This window comes from Colobus angolensis, unplaced genomic scaffold, assembly GCF_000951035.1.
Source record: "Colobus angolensis palliatus isolate OR3802 unplaced genomic scaffold, Cang.pa_1.0 Scaffold89, whole genome shotgun sequence".
NCBI classification, from domain to species: Eukaryota; Metazoa; Chordata; class Mammalia; order Primates; family Cercopithecidae; genus Colobus; species Colobus angolensis.
In genome coordinates, this window is record NW_012122820.1 from 1,956,411 (window position 1) to 1,974,140 (window position 17,730).

Consider the following 17,730-nt stretch of genomic DNA (forward strand, 5'->3'; position numbering starts at 1 on the left):
AGTGTTAGCCAGGATGGTCTCGATCTCCTGACCTCGTGATCTGCCCGTTTCGGCCTCCCAAAGTGCTGGGATTACAGGCTTGAGCCACCACGCCCGGCCTGCATATTCATTTTTTCTACAAATAATTGAGTTTTTACTCTGACAGTTACCACACTGTGCACTGAGGATATATAGTGGTGGACAAGACAGACCTGTCCCTTGACTCATATAATTTATTGCCTCTATCAGGAAGATAGACACTTAAGAAGGTAATTGTAGGAAATCACATGGTGTGAGGGAAGCTTATATCAAAGAGAGCTAACCTAGGTCCAGGTCATGAAGCACCTCCTAACAGAACTGACACTTTCTAAGCTGAGACCTCAAAGTAAGGACTCACTAGCATGTATGAAGGCCCAGAATGCTGATATGCAGTAGTTATATTTGTGGAGTTGTAGTAAATAATTTATAATAAATTGTTACAAATCAGTTATCTCAGTGACATTAAATGGCAGCTGGCCTTCACGTTTGTTTACACAATCGTCTTTTGTGCCCCTACATCAAGCTGCCTCCTATTGTCTATTTCATCACCTTCTTTCTTTGTGGATACTAAGAGTTTTCTCAGTTACTTCTGCTTTTGTTTGCATCGTCAATCTCTTCCCTTTTGTTGTCCCCTCTCTTTATGTGTAATATGATCAGCTTTCTATTGAAATATCTCCTGATCTGGGTGCTCCTTATACTCTTCTTTCCTCTCTCCTTTTCTGTTAGATATATTTATAGCCTTCTCCCGCCCATGAAGGACTGACTGCTACAGGAATTTCCCTCCTACAATTAACAACTCAAAAACTGGGAAACCACGTGAAACAACTGATTTTAGACATTGGATAACTTTCAGTGCAGAAGAGTGATCTCTTCTTACCTTCCAAACTTATATGATTTTTGTTTCTTAAAATATACTTCATATGTATATCAAGGTTAAGTGTTAGGGAAGCCTATATTTAAGACAGATAAAATATTTTTTCTACACGTGTGAAGCCTTAAACAAACTTAGGAAATGACTTGTCTTAAAAGTATAGCTGTTACTTTCACCAAGCGTTTTAATACAATTTATATAAACATTTCTCATTTACTTAAGGTACTTTGCTTCAGAGCTTTCTGAAATATTTGCTAAGAATATATATTTTCTCCTTTAGTAGTTTTTCACACCATTTTAAGGGACTAAATATATTGTCTATTGAATAAGAAAAAATAAAACATCTTAGCTTTTGTCTTCTCATTAAATATGTTATACATACATGGCTTTAGAGATTCCAGAAGACAATTAAGGACTGGAAAATTAGTTTGTAATTATTGAAACTGTTTTGTATTCCAGAATGCATTAATAATATTAGTTGACTTTTATAGGATCCTGAATAAAAAATTTTTTCTCAGATCTTAGTGTGGTTCTTTTTAAAAAAATTTTTTTAAACAATTTTTTTTCCCAATAGAGATGGGGTCTTGCTGTGTTGCCCAGGCTGGTCTTCAACTTGTGGCTGCAAGCAGTCCCCGTGCTTGGGCCTCCTATAGTGCTGGGATTACAGGCTCAAGCCACAGAGCCCATCCTTAAGTGCGGTTCTTGATTTCTGAATTCATTTGTTTGTCTCATATTATTTTGTAAATTCTCTAGTCCTTGCATGAGGGAGGTACCTGTGTGATGGTAGCAGCTATTTTCTTAACCTAACTCACATTTTTATGGCATCACACTCACAGTATCTGTATGACTCTAGATACCCAAGGCCATGTATGTGATTCACACATGTTAGGTAAAGCAGCATATAGGAAATGGAAATGCAAGTTAGGGTCTAGTGGGAATTAGGTCTCTGCACTGGTCCGGCTATACGATCAGCAGTGAATCCCTGGTGTAGCCTTTTGATATGATCTTGGAGGGATCAATAACAACAGTCCAATGACTTGTTAGTTTGTCTCAGTAAACTCTGCAGCATCTTTTGGCTTATGATGATTTTTGATTTAATAATATTCAGAGATGTATTATTTAAAACAACTAATCTACTTGGAACCTAAGATAATTCTCCGTTTATTACTAATATTTGTGTATATAATACTTAAGCAGATAAAAACCTTGTAAGTTGCAAACTAGCTGTTAGATATTTGATTATTCTGTACTTAAATTGGAATATAAATCATTATTTGGGACATAGTTTGCCCATTGCCACCTGTGTGTATCTGATAGGATTGAAATGCTTTTCTTTGTAGGCGCATGAGGCAGCACTGGAAGCCAGAGCCAGTCCAGAGATGAGTGACCGTATACAGCACTTGGAGAGAGAGATCACCAGGTACAAAGATGAATCTAGCAAGGCCCAGGCAGAAGTTGATCGACTCTTAGAAATCTTGAAGGAGGTGGAAAATGAGAAGAATGACAAAGATAAGAAGATAGCTGAGTTGGAAAGGTAAGAAAGGGAAGCTGATTGGGACTCCTGAGGTTAAAGTATGGTTTTAAAAGTATATTTTTGGGGACATACTTTTTCAGTATCTGACTCTGAATTTAGGTTCTCGAGTTCTTGCCGTTACTGTATTAGCTGCATTTTCTTCTAGGTCAGTGTACGTTCTTTGTTGCGGTATCTAAAAGGCAACATAGAATGGGAATAAACTGGGAAGCTATGAACTGTAGCATCATTGATTGGCAAAAGAGAAAGTATTCATTAATTTAAAATTAAAGTTTTTTTTAACTGGCAAATCAAGAGAGGACAAATGTCTGCTTTTTAATTTCTGTATGTAATGACCAAATGATCCTCAAGAATAAGGAGTTAATCTTTTATCACTGGTTTAGACCTTTGTTGTTGAGCTAATGCTCTCTTGGGCTATAAATTTTTAGACTTTTCACAATTTTTATTGTTGAAAAACAAACTGTTACTTCAGTGCATTAGATCAAAATTAGGAGGAGAGACACTTTGAGGACAATTTAGGAGCCACGAATGTGTTTTTTATGAAGCTGTCTCTGACTTGGAATTCTTCAAAATATTCTGTGTTTGAACAGATCTAGGCAGACAGGTCTCCTAGAATTTTTTTTGGTGTGTTTTCTTATTATTTTATGCTAAAGGTCAAGCATGTGCCTCTTGACCTCTTCTTTTACACCACATACTTAATATAAATTTAAAAGTATGCAGAAACAACTCTGCCAGTAGAACTTTATTGATCACCTATATTCTGAACAGCCAGAAAGACTGACAGTGACAGAACGGCGTCATTAATCTACTTGGCCTTTTGGGGACTGATCCTTAAGAATATATTTTTTTAATGATCTTGAAGGCTAAGAAGTGTTAGAGTACTTCCATAACTTTTTTACTAAGTTTTAAAGTTTTGGGGTTAATGGTAGACTTTATATTGTCCTCTGAAGTTATTTTTTCCTTTTCTATAGTCATAGAATTTTAATTTTCAAGAAACCAAAACTATAAAGTCTAACCTTCACAGTTCTCCTTCACTGTACTGAAAGTGTAGATAACATGGACTGATTACCTGGTCACTTACTTCCTTTTATTTTGATATTAACTCTACTCATTTTGTTCAGTTCTGGATAAGACATATGGATAAAATTTTTTAAGTCAGAATTTTAAAATTAAAATAGCCTCAAGATTAGATTATGTGCGTTTGTTATGTCTTCATTTTTATACTGCACCCTTCCCCGCAACACACACATGCATGCATGTGTATATACCCCCTCACCCCTTATGTACTTACGTGAATACATGCCTCTCTTTGCTTATGGAAAGGCCTGAAATCTGCAGCAGTACTGCATAGATATTACGATGTGGTGCTTTTGATTGATTAGTGACTTCCCACTAAATATATTTCAGAAAAGAAATTCCTTGAATAAGTTTTATGGTTTAATTTCTTATTAGAAATCTACATTTGAAATTATTGCTTGCTGTTCCAGGCAGCTTACTTGAAAACGTTTTTGATTCATTTTTGGCGCCAATATTGATTTTTGGGAGACGGATGTGAACTGAAGGAGAGTAAGAAATAGGACTAAGTCTGTATTTGATATCCAAAGCACACCAAATAGCAGCTTTTATTAGTCACTATATTTCTCGCATTTTGAGAAAGAGTTGTAAATGATCTACTCTTGCCACAGAATGTAACTCTTATAAAAGGTGGAAAAAGCGCTACACAGTTCTGTCCTCTGGCCTTATAGCATTATAATTTTGTTTTAGGATTTAACACAGTTTCTTGGCTACTGGAGAAAAAAAAAGAGGAAACAGCTTTCATAACTCAGCTTTTGCTACCAGCTTTGTAATTTGTTACTTGGTAACATAGTTTAAGACGTTAAATAAACAGTAGAATCATAGAATTTGTGAAAGTGATCTAGCATGGCATTTTATGGAAGAGGAAACCGAGACCCAGAGAAGTTACTGCTGAAGTGACACAGTGGTTGAGCCAGGGCTAATCGAATGGGGTTTGTAAATTCCAAATCAATTTTCTTTCTGTTCCGCCAAGGTTAGTTATGTTCTTTTTGGACTTCCTGGCAACTGTGATTTGAAGGCTCCCTACACTTAGGTGATTTATTCTTTTCCCCCGTCTGGACCCAATGTCTTAAGTAGAAGTGGTTATATTTAGTATTATGGCTTGCTTACAAACTAAGGTAGATTGTAGTTTTCACTTATGCCCTTGAATGTGATTTTTATAAACTGAGCTCTGCTTATTTTAGGAGATAATCAGTGCATTCTTTGTCAAAGACAGTTGGGGTTATATTATACCTCTTGTTCCCAGATTTAGTACTGATTTGCATGTGTGTGGCCGCTGTGTTTCTTACTAATCGTTTGCTTCTTGTGTTGCCATTTCACTATTTCCTGTGTGTGTGTCTGGCTCCCTGTAATTTAGCATTTGAGTTTCTTCATTTTTCTTTTTGTTTTATCATGGCCCTATTCCATTGGGGTTGTTGGTGTCCGTGTGTTTGTATGTGTGTGCTCCTTCTGCCCTTGTCCGTGGCTGTTTCTCAGAAAGCCAGTCTCTTGCAAATTGTACCCTCCATGCCAGGTTTCTGTCCCTGTACCATCGGGGGTTTTGTTTGGGACTTCCTGGGAAAGTGAGCGTCATATAAGGCTACAGTCTTATACTATAGTGAATTACTGCTGCTGCTCTTGCTACTCCTGGGGCTTGTTTGGAATTGTGCTTGATCAGAATTAAAAAACAGCTGATTATATGTCAAGTTGAACTATACCTCTTTAGGTACCTTACTTTTTGATAAAATGGGTCTGTGTTCATTCTGGTAAAGTTCTGATAATGCTACTTGTAATTGTTTTAGTCTTTGTTTCTAGCCCACCTTTTATTTAGTTGTTCTTATGCTGGAATACTCCTTAAATAGTTCCTCAGCTAATGTAACTGTAGTGCCACACTGTAGATTCAGCATGTAGAATTAATTTCTTAAGGGTGTTCAGCTACCCACTAAGTGCAAAAATAAAAGGAGACTGTTACAATAATTGAACTCTAGAAAATCCTTACTATTCTTTGCATTTTATAGTGCTTCTTATAAAAGGATCTCCAATATTAAATGGTTCAGATTGTGTTCTGAAGAATTCCCAGGCCTGTTCTTTGTGATCGAAATAAATAAATGAATAGTTCCTTCCCATGTTGGCTGTTACAGAAAACAGTAGTTGTTGTCAGAAGATGATTCAGTGTTGTACTACTCTCTTGACCCGCTGCAATTTTACAAGGAGGATTGGGTGAGCCCACGAATACATCTATAAATATAAAATATTTCCCCAAGTAAATCTAAGAAGCAGTACTTCTAAATTCACATTCCGTACTGTGGTGCATATTAGTTGGAATCCAGTGAGAAACAGAATTAGTAGGGTGTATATATATACACACACACACACACACAGAGAGGTAAATACGTATATACACACACTCACATATAAACACACACAGAAGCATACATGTATTATGAGATTTATATGTATATTTGTGCATATAGTAATATATGCCTACACATATTAAGAGATTTATTGCAGATAATAGTCTTGTAAAATCGTGGGGCTGGCTAAGCAAGACTGAAATCCCTGTGGAGGCTACAGGAAGAGAAGATCATGAGCAGGAGGGAAGCTGTTGCAGGCAGAAGCCAAAGCTGTGGTCCACAGGCAGAATTTCTTCTCTCTCCTGAGGAAACCTCAGCCCTGTTGTAAAGTCTTTCCAAAGGATTCATTTATGCCCATTGGGATTATCTAGGATAGTCTTTTTTACTTAAATTGATTAGAGGCTTTAATTATGTCAGCCAACTACCTTCACAAGCACCATCTAGATTAATGTTTGATGGAGTAACTGGGCACTGTAACGTAGACAAGTTAATATTTCCAGAAAGTCATCATCTGGTGGTTCTGGATAGTATAGAAAAAACACATCAGAGCTTGAAAAGTCATTAGGTAAGTAGATAAATTTAGATTAACCTCAGGAACCCTGAATGTAACTGAGAATTTCTCTCCTAAAATGAGCATATTAGAGTTTCCATTTAGATTAATAGTGAGTAGGCTTTTCTTTGATATAATGTTTAAAATGCTTAGAGTGACTGGGCGCAGTGGCTCACGCCTGTAATCCCAGCACTTTGAGAGGCCTGAGGCAGGCGGATCACCTGAGGTCAGGAGTTCGAGACCAGCCTGGCCAACATGGTGAAACTCCGTCTCTACTAAAAACACAAAAATTAGCCAGGCGTAGTGGTGCATGCCTGTAGTCCCAGCTACTCCAGAGGCTGGGGCAGGAGAATCGCTTGAACTCAGAAGGCGGAGGTTGCAGTGAGCCAAGATTGTGCCACTGCACTCCAGCCTGGGCGACAGAACGAGACTCTGTCTCAAAAAATAAATAAATAAAATAAAATAAAATAGTACTTAGAAGTGTACTGGAGGCTAATACAGAATTGTGTGCTGTCTGCCTTTTCACTCGTACTGTCCCTTTTAGCTGAATGTGCCCATGTTATAACACCACACTGGGAACATTGTCCCCTGTGCCATGTATTGTATTGTGCCTTATAATTTTGCTTTTTAATGTGCTTTGTTACCTTTTTTCTAATACCATAATGACCAATGGATTCACAGAGTTTAGTGTTTCCGGCAGAAATCTTCAATTTTACTCTAATATGAGATTGTTAGATTCAATAGTGCCATTCAGAACTTGTATTCAGAGAATGGCAACCATCTGATTTTTGTATAATTTAGATAACAAAGGTTGCTTTTGGTTTATCAAAGTTAGAAATTTTCAGTGATCCAAAGAATAGTAGAGTCTTTTATTGTGTGATGTAAAGATTAATAGGAATTGTAGATTTACTGTATCTCCTGGTTTGAGGGAATATATGAACCAGGATTTTAATGGATATAGATTTTTTGGAGGGGTGTGTTTTGAAATTTAGCCAAGGGATTATTTATGGAATAGTCGAGAAAGACCTGTCTGATAAAGTTACTGATATATGAGCAGCGATTTGAAGGAGGGGCTCTATAAGAAGTCCTCAGAAAGCCCCCAAAAAACCTCAACAACTTTGAGGTATAATTTACATACAATAAAATGCACCCATTTTAAGCTGACTGTTTGAGGTTTGACAAATCTATACACTTACATGACTACCACCATGATCAAGATACAGAATGTTTCCTCATCCCCAAAAGTTCCCTTTTGCCCCTTTACAGCAAATCTCTTCCCAACCCTAGCCCCAGCCTTTGGCAGATCTGAGACCCACTTTTAAAATTAATTTTATACATTAAACTTCAGTTTCTGCCTTTTGCCTTAACATTTAATTGTCTACTTTCCCATTCCAACACAACCGTAAGTGTGTGTAATTCCCTATTTCCTCGGCTCCAGAAGTAGATTCGGATTTTTTAAACGCCATCAGAATAATGGCATTCTCTTTCTTAGTGACTGCTTACACATTGAGCAAATGTGCATTTTGATTTGAAGGAAAAACCACGGGGAGTGTTCTGGGAATGATTTTCTTATAAGAAGGACCTACAAGAAGAAAGATGACCCCTTTCTCCTGAACATTATCTTGTCTCGATATGATACCCATATCCAGAAGCAGCTGCAGCTACTTCTACCAACCTAAGATGAAACCAGTATCCAGAGAGTGACAGTCAACAAAATCCCAGCCCAGCAGAGCTGGCACTGAAATGGACTATTCCTGAAACCACCTCTGTGCTGCTTGTTCTGTGAGATAGGAGGACAATTTATGATTGTTTAAGCCAGTTTGAATCAGGATTCTCCATTACTTGCAACCCAGTGCATTCAAATGGATATAGATAATTATGTACTTATTTCCCCTCCCCCCTTTTTTTGTAATGGAAGCAATCATTTTGAAAAGAGTTAAAGTTTTTTGATACGTCAAATAAGGATCAATGCTGCTGAAAGCAGGAACAACATAGGGGCCCTGACCAAATTGGAGTTTCTTTGTCTACCTAATACCTTCCAAATCAAGAAATAATTTCCCTAGTATTTTAATTACTTCCCCAAATCAGGAATAACTTCATCACTGTGCCCATTTTGGTTCTTTTTAAAGTAAGGTGGTAATTTGAGGGTAAGAGTTAAACCAGTCATAGATTATTCTATGCCGTTCTTTTCAAATCAGCCCACTCAGGTATCAACCCTCCTTCTCCTTTGTTTTAGTCCTCTTTATTTTCCTTGGTCTCTGCCTCCACCTCATCCCCCACCCAAATGCCTAGAACAGATCTCACCCTTTCATCTTTTGAGAGGAATGTGTATAGCAGATTTTCACCTCCGACTAGGCACCTGCTTTAAAGAGGAATGTATTTTGAATCTAAGAAAGATATCCAAAAATTTTAATGCAATTTGTTTAGTTATATTTGTTCATTTTAGCTACCCCTTCTACATCATGACTTTTTGGGTTGGTGGGGGTATGTGTTGGAAAGCTTTCTAATATAGGGTTTTTTTTTTTAAAGACAGAATCTCACTCTTTTGCTCAGGCTGGAGTGTAGTGACATGATCACAGCTCACTGTAGCCTAGACCTCCCAGCCTCAAGCGATCCTTCCACCTCGGTGTCTTGAGTAGGTGGGACCACAGGCACACACCACCATGCCCAGCTAATAGTTTAATTTTTTTGTAGGGATGGTGCCTCACTATGCTGTCCAGGCTGGTCTTGAACTCCTGGGCTCAAGTGATCCCCTTGCCTTGGCCTCCCAAAGTGCTGGAATTACAAGCATGAGCCACCACACCTGGCGCACATGCTCTCTCCTTCTCTCTCTGTCTCTCTCTGTCTCTATCTCTATCTCTATCTCTATCTATATCTATATATATATTTTTAAGACAGATTTTCCCTCTGTCACGCAGGCTGGAGTGCAATGGTATGATCTGGGCTCACTGCAACCTCCGAGTAGCTGGGAATACAGGCATACACCACCATGCCCAGCTAATTTTTGTATTTTTAGTAGAGATGGGATTTCTCCATGTTAGCCAGGGTGGTCTCGAACTCCTGGCCTCAAGTGATCTGCCTGCCTTGGTTTCCCAAAGTCCTGGGGTTACAGGAATGAACTATTGTGTCTGGCCTAGATTTTTGTTATACAGATGTTTGAGGTTAAACGACTGGTCCTGTATTACATAAGTAGGCAGCAGAGTCTTTTGCCTAACAATTCCAGTGTCTGTCTCTTCTTCCTGAAAAGAAATCCTTTTCAGGTATTCAGTTTTCATTAATGACCTCACCTCCTAGAAGAGGAAGCTATAGACAGCTAGACGATCCAGAGTCTGTTCACTTGAGGATCTTACTGAGGCCACAGTCTTTTCCCGCATGCTGGAATGCCCACGTATAGGACAGGTACTGTGGAATTGGCCTGTATGTGGGTTGTTTGCTGCTAGCGGCCAGTTTTTCTACACATGTACTTTTTAGTGCTTCTCTCAGTCTGGACTCGGTTAAAGGGGTACGTCTGGCTCAAAGAGACTAAGACTCCATCAGTACAGAAGCTGTTGTCATTTCATTTGTAGATTATGCTAGCATTGGTGTTTGTCTATAGCTTGTCCAATGGCTAGAAATTCCGGTGATGAAATTTTAGTTCCTTAAGGACTGGTTGAGCTCTACTGGAAGGTATCACTTACCATACCACAGAGGCTGGTCATCCCAGTTATCATGTGCCCAGAATGTAGTAGTATCAGAAAGAAACTCTCTCATCCAGGCTAGAGTGCAGTGGCACTGTCACAGCTCACTGCAGCCTTGACCTCCTGGGCTCAGGTGATCCTCCCACCTCAGCTTCCTGGGTAGCTGAGACTAGAGGCACGTGCTACCATGCCCACCTGATTTTTGTATTTTTTTTGTAGAGATGGATTTTTGCCATATAGCCTAGACTGGTCTGGAGCTCCTGGGCTCGAGTGATCCATCTGCCTCTGCATCCCAAAGTGATACTATTACAGAGGTGAACCACTGCACCCAGCCCTGAACTTTGGACTCTTAAGTCTTTGGTCTTTCCATTTTCGAAGCCAATATTAAATGATAGTAGCTTGGGAGGTTATTTGGTTGGAAAGCTAATAAGTAATTTTGGATCCTAAACTATTAATACTAATTTCAGGTCTTCCAACTCTAGTACAGAGACACAGAATACAGAGGGAAAGCCAGGATGTTGCACTGCTACAGTTATTCTGAGAAAGACAGGAGAACTGCAGATCAGTTTTGTTGGTCATTTTCCTGTCATGCCAGTAGTGATTTTTAATCTGGGAGTGTCATTTGCACATGTGTATGTGTAAGAGAAAGAGAACTTTTCTGATGGCATTTGGGAAAATAGCTGCTAGGCTCCAACTTAATGCCTAAAGATTATTGCCTTTTGAGTTTTTAAATTTTCTTTTAAAGATTTTACAGGTAGTTTCTAAAATTTTTATACAATGAAAATGGAGGTTTTTATCTTTCATAAATCTTGTAAAATATGTTGGCAAACTTGAACTAGTATAGGATGATATTACCAATTTTTGGCTTGATAGTCTGAGAAGAATTTGCTGTTTTCTTGAAAATAGAAGTCAAAATTTTTTAGATGAATGCTTTTTTCTTATCTGCCTTTTCTTATTCTTTTCTCTTTGACTAAAAGTTTTGTTCCCTTTGTTTGTAGGAATCTGACCTATTTTAACTGTTACTTTTTTCTAAAAAGAAAACTTTACTGACCTCCTTTCACTAGTAATCTCTTTCCTTTACTTGTGCTTTTCCAATAGTAGGAATCACATTCTGTGCTGTGACTGTACATTATTGATAGACCAATGTGTATATGTTAAAAAAGAGAAGTAGTACTATTCTCATTCTGCTGTCTAATCATCTCACAGAGGCGGAGTCTCACTCTGTTGCCCAGGCTGGAGCGCAGTGGCACAATCTTGGCTCACTGCAAGCTCCACCTCCCGGGTTCACGCCATTCTCCTGTCTTAGCTTCCCGGGTAGCTGGGACTACAGGCAGCCGCCACCACGCTTGGCTAATTTTTTTTATTTTTAGTAGAGACGAGGTTTCACCATGTTAGCCAGGATGGTCTCGATCTCCTGACCTCGTGATCCGCCTGCTTTGGACTCCTAAAGTGCTGGGATTACAGACGTGAGCCACTGCGCCTGGCCCACATTTCCTTGTCTTACCATTACCTATAATATTCAGACCTTTAGAAATTAAAAAGATAGATTCAGTAGTCTCCCATACCTTGATATTATATTGAAAATATTTTTGTTTCTTTCATATGTACATAGTATGTTTACACATGTACATGTTTATATATGCATACATATATATTTACACATGCTTTTCCCTCTGTAAAAATGAAAGACATTCATATGCCTAAAATATTCTTATACAATTTAATGTAATTCAGTCTAATTACTTTTAGATTTGTAGATTAAACAAAAGTGTAGATAACTTTCCCTTTTTCCTTTTTGTCACAATGAAATGCCAATTCTGACCTTGTGTTTGTATTTTAACATCTCTGAAATTTGGATACACATACAAGTAAATGGCATGGTATAATCTAATTGGTATAACTTTTTTCTTTCTCAGTAATATAAAATATTTTTTACTATGATGCATCTTCTATCCTTGGTGAATTGATGTTAAGAATACGCTCAAAGAGAGTGAATACAATAAATATTTTTACTAGGCTGCATCTTCTGTCCTTGGTGAATTGATGTTAATACGCTCAAAGAGAGTGAATACAACGGTTTTGTCGAATGTGGGAGTAGGAGAAAGTAGTATTTCTTAATTAATATTATTTTGTCATATTTCATTTTAAATGTACGTGTAGTAACCAAATGAATGTATTTACTAGTATAAATTGTGAATTAGATATTTGACTGGTTTACCTATATCCTGAGTTTGCTTATTAGGTTGACCCAAAATCAACCTAAAGGTTTCTTTTGGACCATCTCATTGGGAAAATGGGCTTTATGATATTAATTTATGTTACTATCACATTATATTCAGGCATCTAATGCATAGTGTAACCCGAAAATGTAAACCTAGGTATTTAGTTTTTATTCTTGTAAATATTTTTCCTTAAATCTTAAACTGATACTCATTTACTATGTCTTCAAAGATCTACCATACAGAAATTAAGCCGTATGCAAGTTTGACAGAAACTGCTATATAATTCATGAGGAAAGTGTCTCTTTAGGGAAAAATATTCTTCCTTTTAAATTTATGGATATGCATCTTCAATCCATGAAGTATAGTGTCAGAGAATATGCTCTTAATGTGGTCAGAGTGGAAGAGAGATGACTGGGGCTGCGGATGGTGGCTCAGAGTAATTATATAATGTGTGTTATTGCTTGAGGGAGAATGATCTGTGTTTAAAAAATGAAAAAACAAAAAAGAAAAGAAAAGAAAGATGCCAGCATATTACAACTGAAGGTGACTGGTTTTTTATCTGATCCTGCTTGCTTCAGCTTGCTTTCTGGGGAAGCTGCTCGTTTCTTTCTTCTTCCTCCTTGATGAGTATCATAGATTTCCTGTAAAGGAGAGTAAGTTACAAAGCTTTTTGTAGTCATTCTGTTAGGTTGTCTTCGCCAAGTTTCTTGTGGGCACAGTACCTTATAATTTGTTACTGTGGTCTTATAGAAGTCTGGGTTTAATGGCTACTGTAATGTTTTACCTAAAAGTATAAACATTAGGATTACATGTAATTCGATTTACAGATTTTTTCTCTTAAAGTTATTTCCCAAGAGTTATAGTTTAGCTGGACGTGGTGGCTCATGCCCGTAATCCTAGCACTTTGGGAGGTCAAGGTGGGTGGATTGCTTGAGCCCAGGAGTTCGAGACCAGCTTGGGCACATGGTGAAACCTCGTCTCTACAAAAAATACAAAAATCAGCCAGGTGTGGTGGTATATCCCTATAGTCTCAGCTATTTGGGAGGCTGAGGTGGGAGGATCACTTGAGTCTGGGAAGTAGAGTTTGCAGTGAGCGGAGATTGCACCACTGACTCTAACCTAGGTGGCAGGTGAAACCCTGTCTCAAAAAGGAAAAGAAAAAAAGAGTTGTAATTTGATGCTAAAGTGAAATATGATTCATGAATAATAAAGTAGGTAAAAATTAAATAATTAAAGTTGCTCTCTGGCAGGAATACATTCAGTTTCTTCCCATGGATTTACCCATGTATTATATAAAAACTTGCATACAAAGGAGATTCAGTTAATGTTCTTGTTCATCTAAGATTATTTTGACTTCCTATGTCACAACCAATGAAATAAAAAGGATCATTGGGAACAATCATTTAGAGATTGGCTTCTTTCTGCCTTTGAACATTTTGAACATTGTCTGCATTTTACACTGCATTATAGATGCTAAAGGTTCATGGAGTTTTATAGATTCCTGAGGAAGCATCATCAAACATACAAATTGTGCCCAGGTGAGATGTCAGCAGACCTACATTCTCACTCTTTTTGAGACGGAGTCTCGCTGTGTTGTCCAGGCTGGAGTGCAGTGGCACAACCTCGGCTCACTGCAACCTCCACCTCCTGGGTTCAACCGATTCTTGTGCCTCAGCCTCCTGAGTACCTGGGACTATAGGCAGGTGCCATCACGCCTGGCTAATTTTTGTATTTTTAGTAGAGATGGGGTTTCACCATGTTGGCTAGGCTGGTCTCGAACTCCGGACCTCAGGTGATCTGCATGCCTCGGCCTCCCAAAGTGCTGGGATTACAAGCATGAGCTACCACGTGCTGCCTGGTTGCTACATTCTTATTCTGTATCTGCCAGTCACGCACCATGTGATTGTGAGCAAGTCGTTTTGTTTCTGTTTTTCATCTCTTCATGTTACAAGGTAACAAATCTTGTCCTCCCTATCTTTTTTTATTCTCACAATGAGTTTTTAAAACTTGTAGGTACTGAATTATACTTGTACAAGAAATCACTAAGTTTTAGAAAACATGAAAGTATAATTGGAATTGGTGCTTGCATTCAAGAAATAAATATTTTGTTTCAGATTCTTAAGGTAAAATTTAGACCATGAAGATAATCCAGATGATACTGGTCATTAGAAGCCCAATTTGGAGGATCGTACTAATTTCAGTGAAACCGATTACTTTTTAAAAAAGAAAAAAAAAAACTGCTTGTTGTCATAAAAGGCAGTAATGAACTGTAAGGGCTACATGCTCTGCTGGTAGCATGACTGCTTTAAATCTCCTACTGCTAAGCAGCATTGGAAATGAATTGATGTAAACAGACCTGTGCGTTCTTGTTCTTTATTGCTTTTAGATTGCACCATTTGAGGATTTTGGCAGATTTGGAGTGAGAAATACTGGTTATTATTAGGAGAAAATTATGTTTTAACGTTTGAGAAAATTATTTCAAGTTCTTTCAAGTAGAGTTCCATAGTTCTATATTCTACAGAAGCTGTGCTTTTCTGCTTTTAATTTTGGGTAACTTGGATCCTCTTAATGGAATGGGGTGATTAAGGCATAGTTAGTTATAAGGTGGGTGTCTATAAAACTAAGCAGACTAAAATTGTGCAGTTACTTAATGCCAGTTCTAACTACTTAAATGAGAATGGGATGGCTGACCTTCTCTATTTTTCTTAGTGTTTAAGAAATTGTGTTTTTTTCCTGCCCCAGGAAATGGTAAATTTTAGACAAATTTTTTTTTCTTTAGAAACTTTCATTAAACTACAATGGTGTAATCTAATAAGAAAGTGAATTTGTTGAGAGTTGAAAATCTGAAATGATTCTTTTTTAGTGCCTGCATAGAATTTGTGACTCCCTCCCTTCTCTAATCCTGCATTTTATGATGTCCACAAATAATATTTCTGAATATTGTCCTTATTAATTCTTTCTAACTTTCTTTTTCACATTTTCTTCCTGGATTTGCTGTTTCCTTCAGTCTCACCTCAAGGTCAGTATGCTTGCACTAAAACAAAGATTATGTGGTTGAGCATGGTTTGTGAACATTATCTTGAATTCTTATAGGGAACTGAACATATTTCAGGAGAGAGATGTCTAGGAATCTGGCTGTGAGTATAAAATGTCAGCAGTATTGGGTTTATCAGAAGATAGATTCAGATTTGTGTGCTTTGAAAAGGTGGTGTGAGTAGTCAGAGAGCAAGAACCAGATGGCCAGGTTTTGACTGAGAGAAGTGGAGATGAAAAGAGCCATCAGAGGAAAGAGGAGGGGAAAAAATTGCATTAATTTAATTCAGCATTCAATAGAGACATTCTGGCTATTAAACAGGGTAAAGTGCAGCAAAATGACGGAGGGAAAGTCACGCCTGTCTATGGCTTTATAGAAGAAACCTTGAATTGTTTACTGAGACAAACTTTCAGACACATACTCGCCCACATCCTTTAAATTTTGGTTTCATTTTTGTGATTCTGCTGGGTGGTGGAACCTAGTGATAACAAAACAACAACCATGACTACTATTTGTATGTGCCAGAGGCACTGTAGCAGAACATACTTGTTTCAGTTGATCTTAGCAACTATGAAGAGAGATTTGTTATTTGGATTTTTTAGGTGAAAAAGCACAAGTGCAGAGACCATTAAGTAACTTTCCCATCTTCATTAGTAAGTAAATAGTAAGAGAAGCAGCACAAAACAATCAAACCTGCATTTTAAAAGTTACTTATTTTGCATATGAGCCATGTCAATATAAAGTGTGAGGATTTCTGATAGGATTCAGAAATGAGCCTGTTAATATCATATGTGTTTTACCTAGCAGCTACCTAATAATAATAGTGATTACATATGTGTGTGTGTATATATATATGTGTGTGTGTGTGTGTATTTGCTGTTTATAAAAGCACCTCTTTGACTGTCAACAGCTAGCATATGGGTTACACTGGGATAAGTGTTAAAGAGTTAGCCTCCCAAAAAAGAAAACAAATTGAAAAAAATTTGTGACCTCCCCCATTTTGAGAAAGCTGTATTCGTTACAGAAGAAATCTTACAGTGTTTGTAATAAAAATAGCAAACACAAATGCTGTATTTAAAAAATAGATTTTCCCATTTCTGCATTTTCTCCACATATTGTAGTAAAACAGTATGGGTACCACTTAAGTAATTCCAATTATGACACAACCTGAAAGTAGTTGAGTTTTAGTAGAAAAATTTCAGAAGTGTTTTGCCTTGTGTAGAGAACTTTCATCTCTAACTGAAGCTTCAAGCTGACTCATATTTTAGTGGGAAGTTTTACCATTTGTCCCGTAGTTAGTCCTTTGCATGACTGGTTTTGCTCTCAGTCTCTCTAAATGAAACCCTGGGAAAAGCTTCAGAAGAATTTGTCCGTGAAGCCATTGGTTTATACATAATTCACTGAGTTACAGGTTATATTATAATATTGTTAGCTGGTTTATTTTAGTTAACTTTTACCGAGCAGCAAATGCCATTAAATCATACTTATTTCTAAATAAGTTTATTTTCCAAGGAATACAAAATAAAATAGTCATTGTTTTTTCAGTGGCAAAGATCATCTTAGCTGCAGTATGCTAAGTTTAAAGTCTCTCTTCATTCCAGATTATGATTTAGTGCAGTATTTTTTTTCTAGATAGAAACATTTTACCATTTTAATGATGGTTTTGCCAAGTCCAGTTGAATAGGTCATAAAGAGAGTGTAATTTATTACTGCTTTGATACTGGATCGTTTGGGTGACTTCATTATATGACCTTGGGCAAGATGCTTAACCTTTCAGTGTTTATTTTAACCATTTGTTTTGTGTTAATAGTGATGCTTAGCTGTAGTATTTGTATTTTAGTGTCTCTACTAAACATTTCTATTTTGTAGAGGTTTATTTTTATTCCTCTCTTCTCTCTTGTCTTCTTCCCCTGCTCTCCTCCATCTTCCTTTGCATTCAGTACCAAGTAGTGAGATTTTATTTAGAATGATACTGACTGAAGACTCACATTTTCTATCTTCAGACATACACATCTTTTTATTTCCTGTTCAATGACATTAGCACCAGAGAATGAATACAAAGAAATTATCCCATGTATAGATGAAAATATATGATTTGGTTCAGAATTCTTCTTTGGCTAACGGTCATTCAGAGGTGAGAGCTATAAATGTCATCTCTGTATTCTCATTAACACTTAGGTCTAAAATTGAGCTCAATATTATTAATATCTATGTTTTAATTAACATTTACCATTGTAGACTTGTTTTTAAAACAAATATTTGTAATGTGTGTGATAGTTCCTACCAACTTCATTAACCCATTTATGCCAGAGGTTGCACATTTTGTGTGTGTGTGAAAAATCAGATCTCCGTGATGACCTTGAGCAGCAGGATGTAAATAACTCCCACAAGCTTAGCGTTCCGATAATAGAACACTAGGC

The 17,730-nt window shown here is 37.3% G+C and overlaps 1 protein-coding gene across 1 annotated transcript in view; it reads left to right on the top strand.

Moving 5' to 3' along the window:
• The window catches only part of ERC1 (ELKS/RAB6-interacting/CAST family member 1), a 580,149-nt gene that overhangs the window by 207,767 nt on the left and 354,652 nt on the right, over window positions 1-17,730 (top strand). Inside the window, exons 12-13 of the mRNA XM_011931005.1 lie at window positions 2,230-2,423; window positions 15,284-15,295. Coding sequence (XP_011786395.1) covers window positions 2,230-2,423; window positions 15,284-15,295 — 206 coding nt within the window. The remainder of the gene's footprint in view (window positions 1-2,229; window positions 2,424-15,283; window positions 15,296-17,730) is intronic.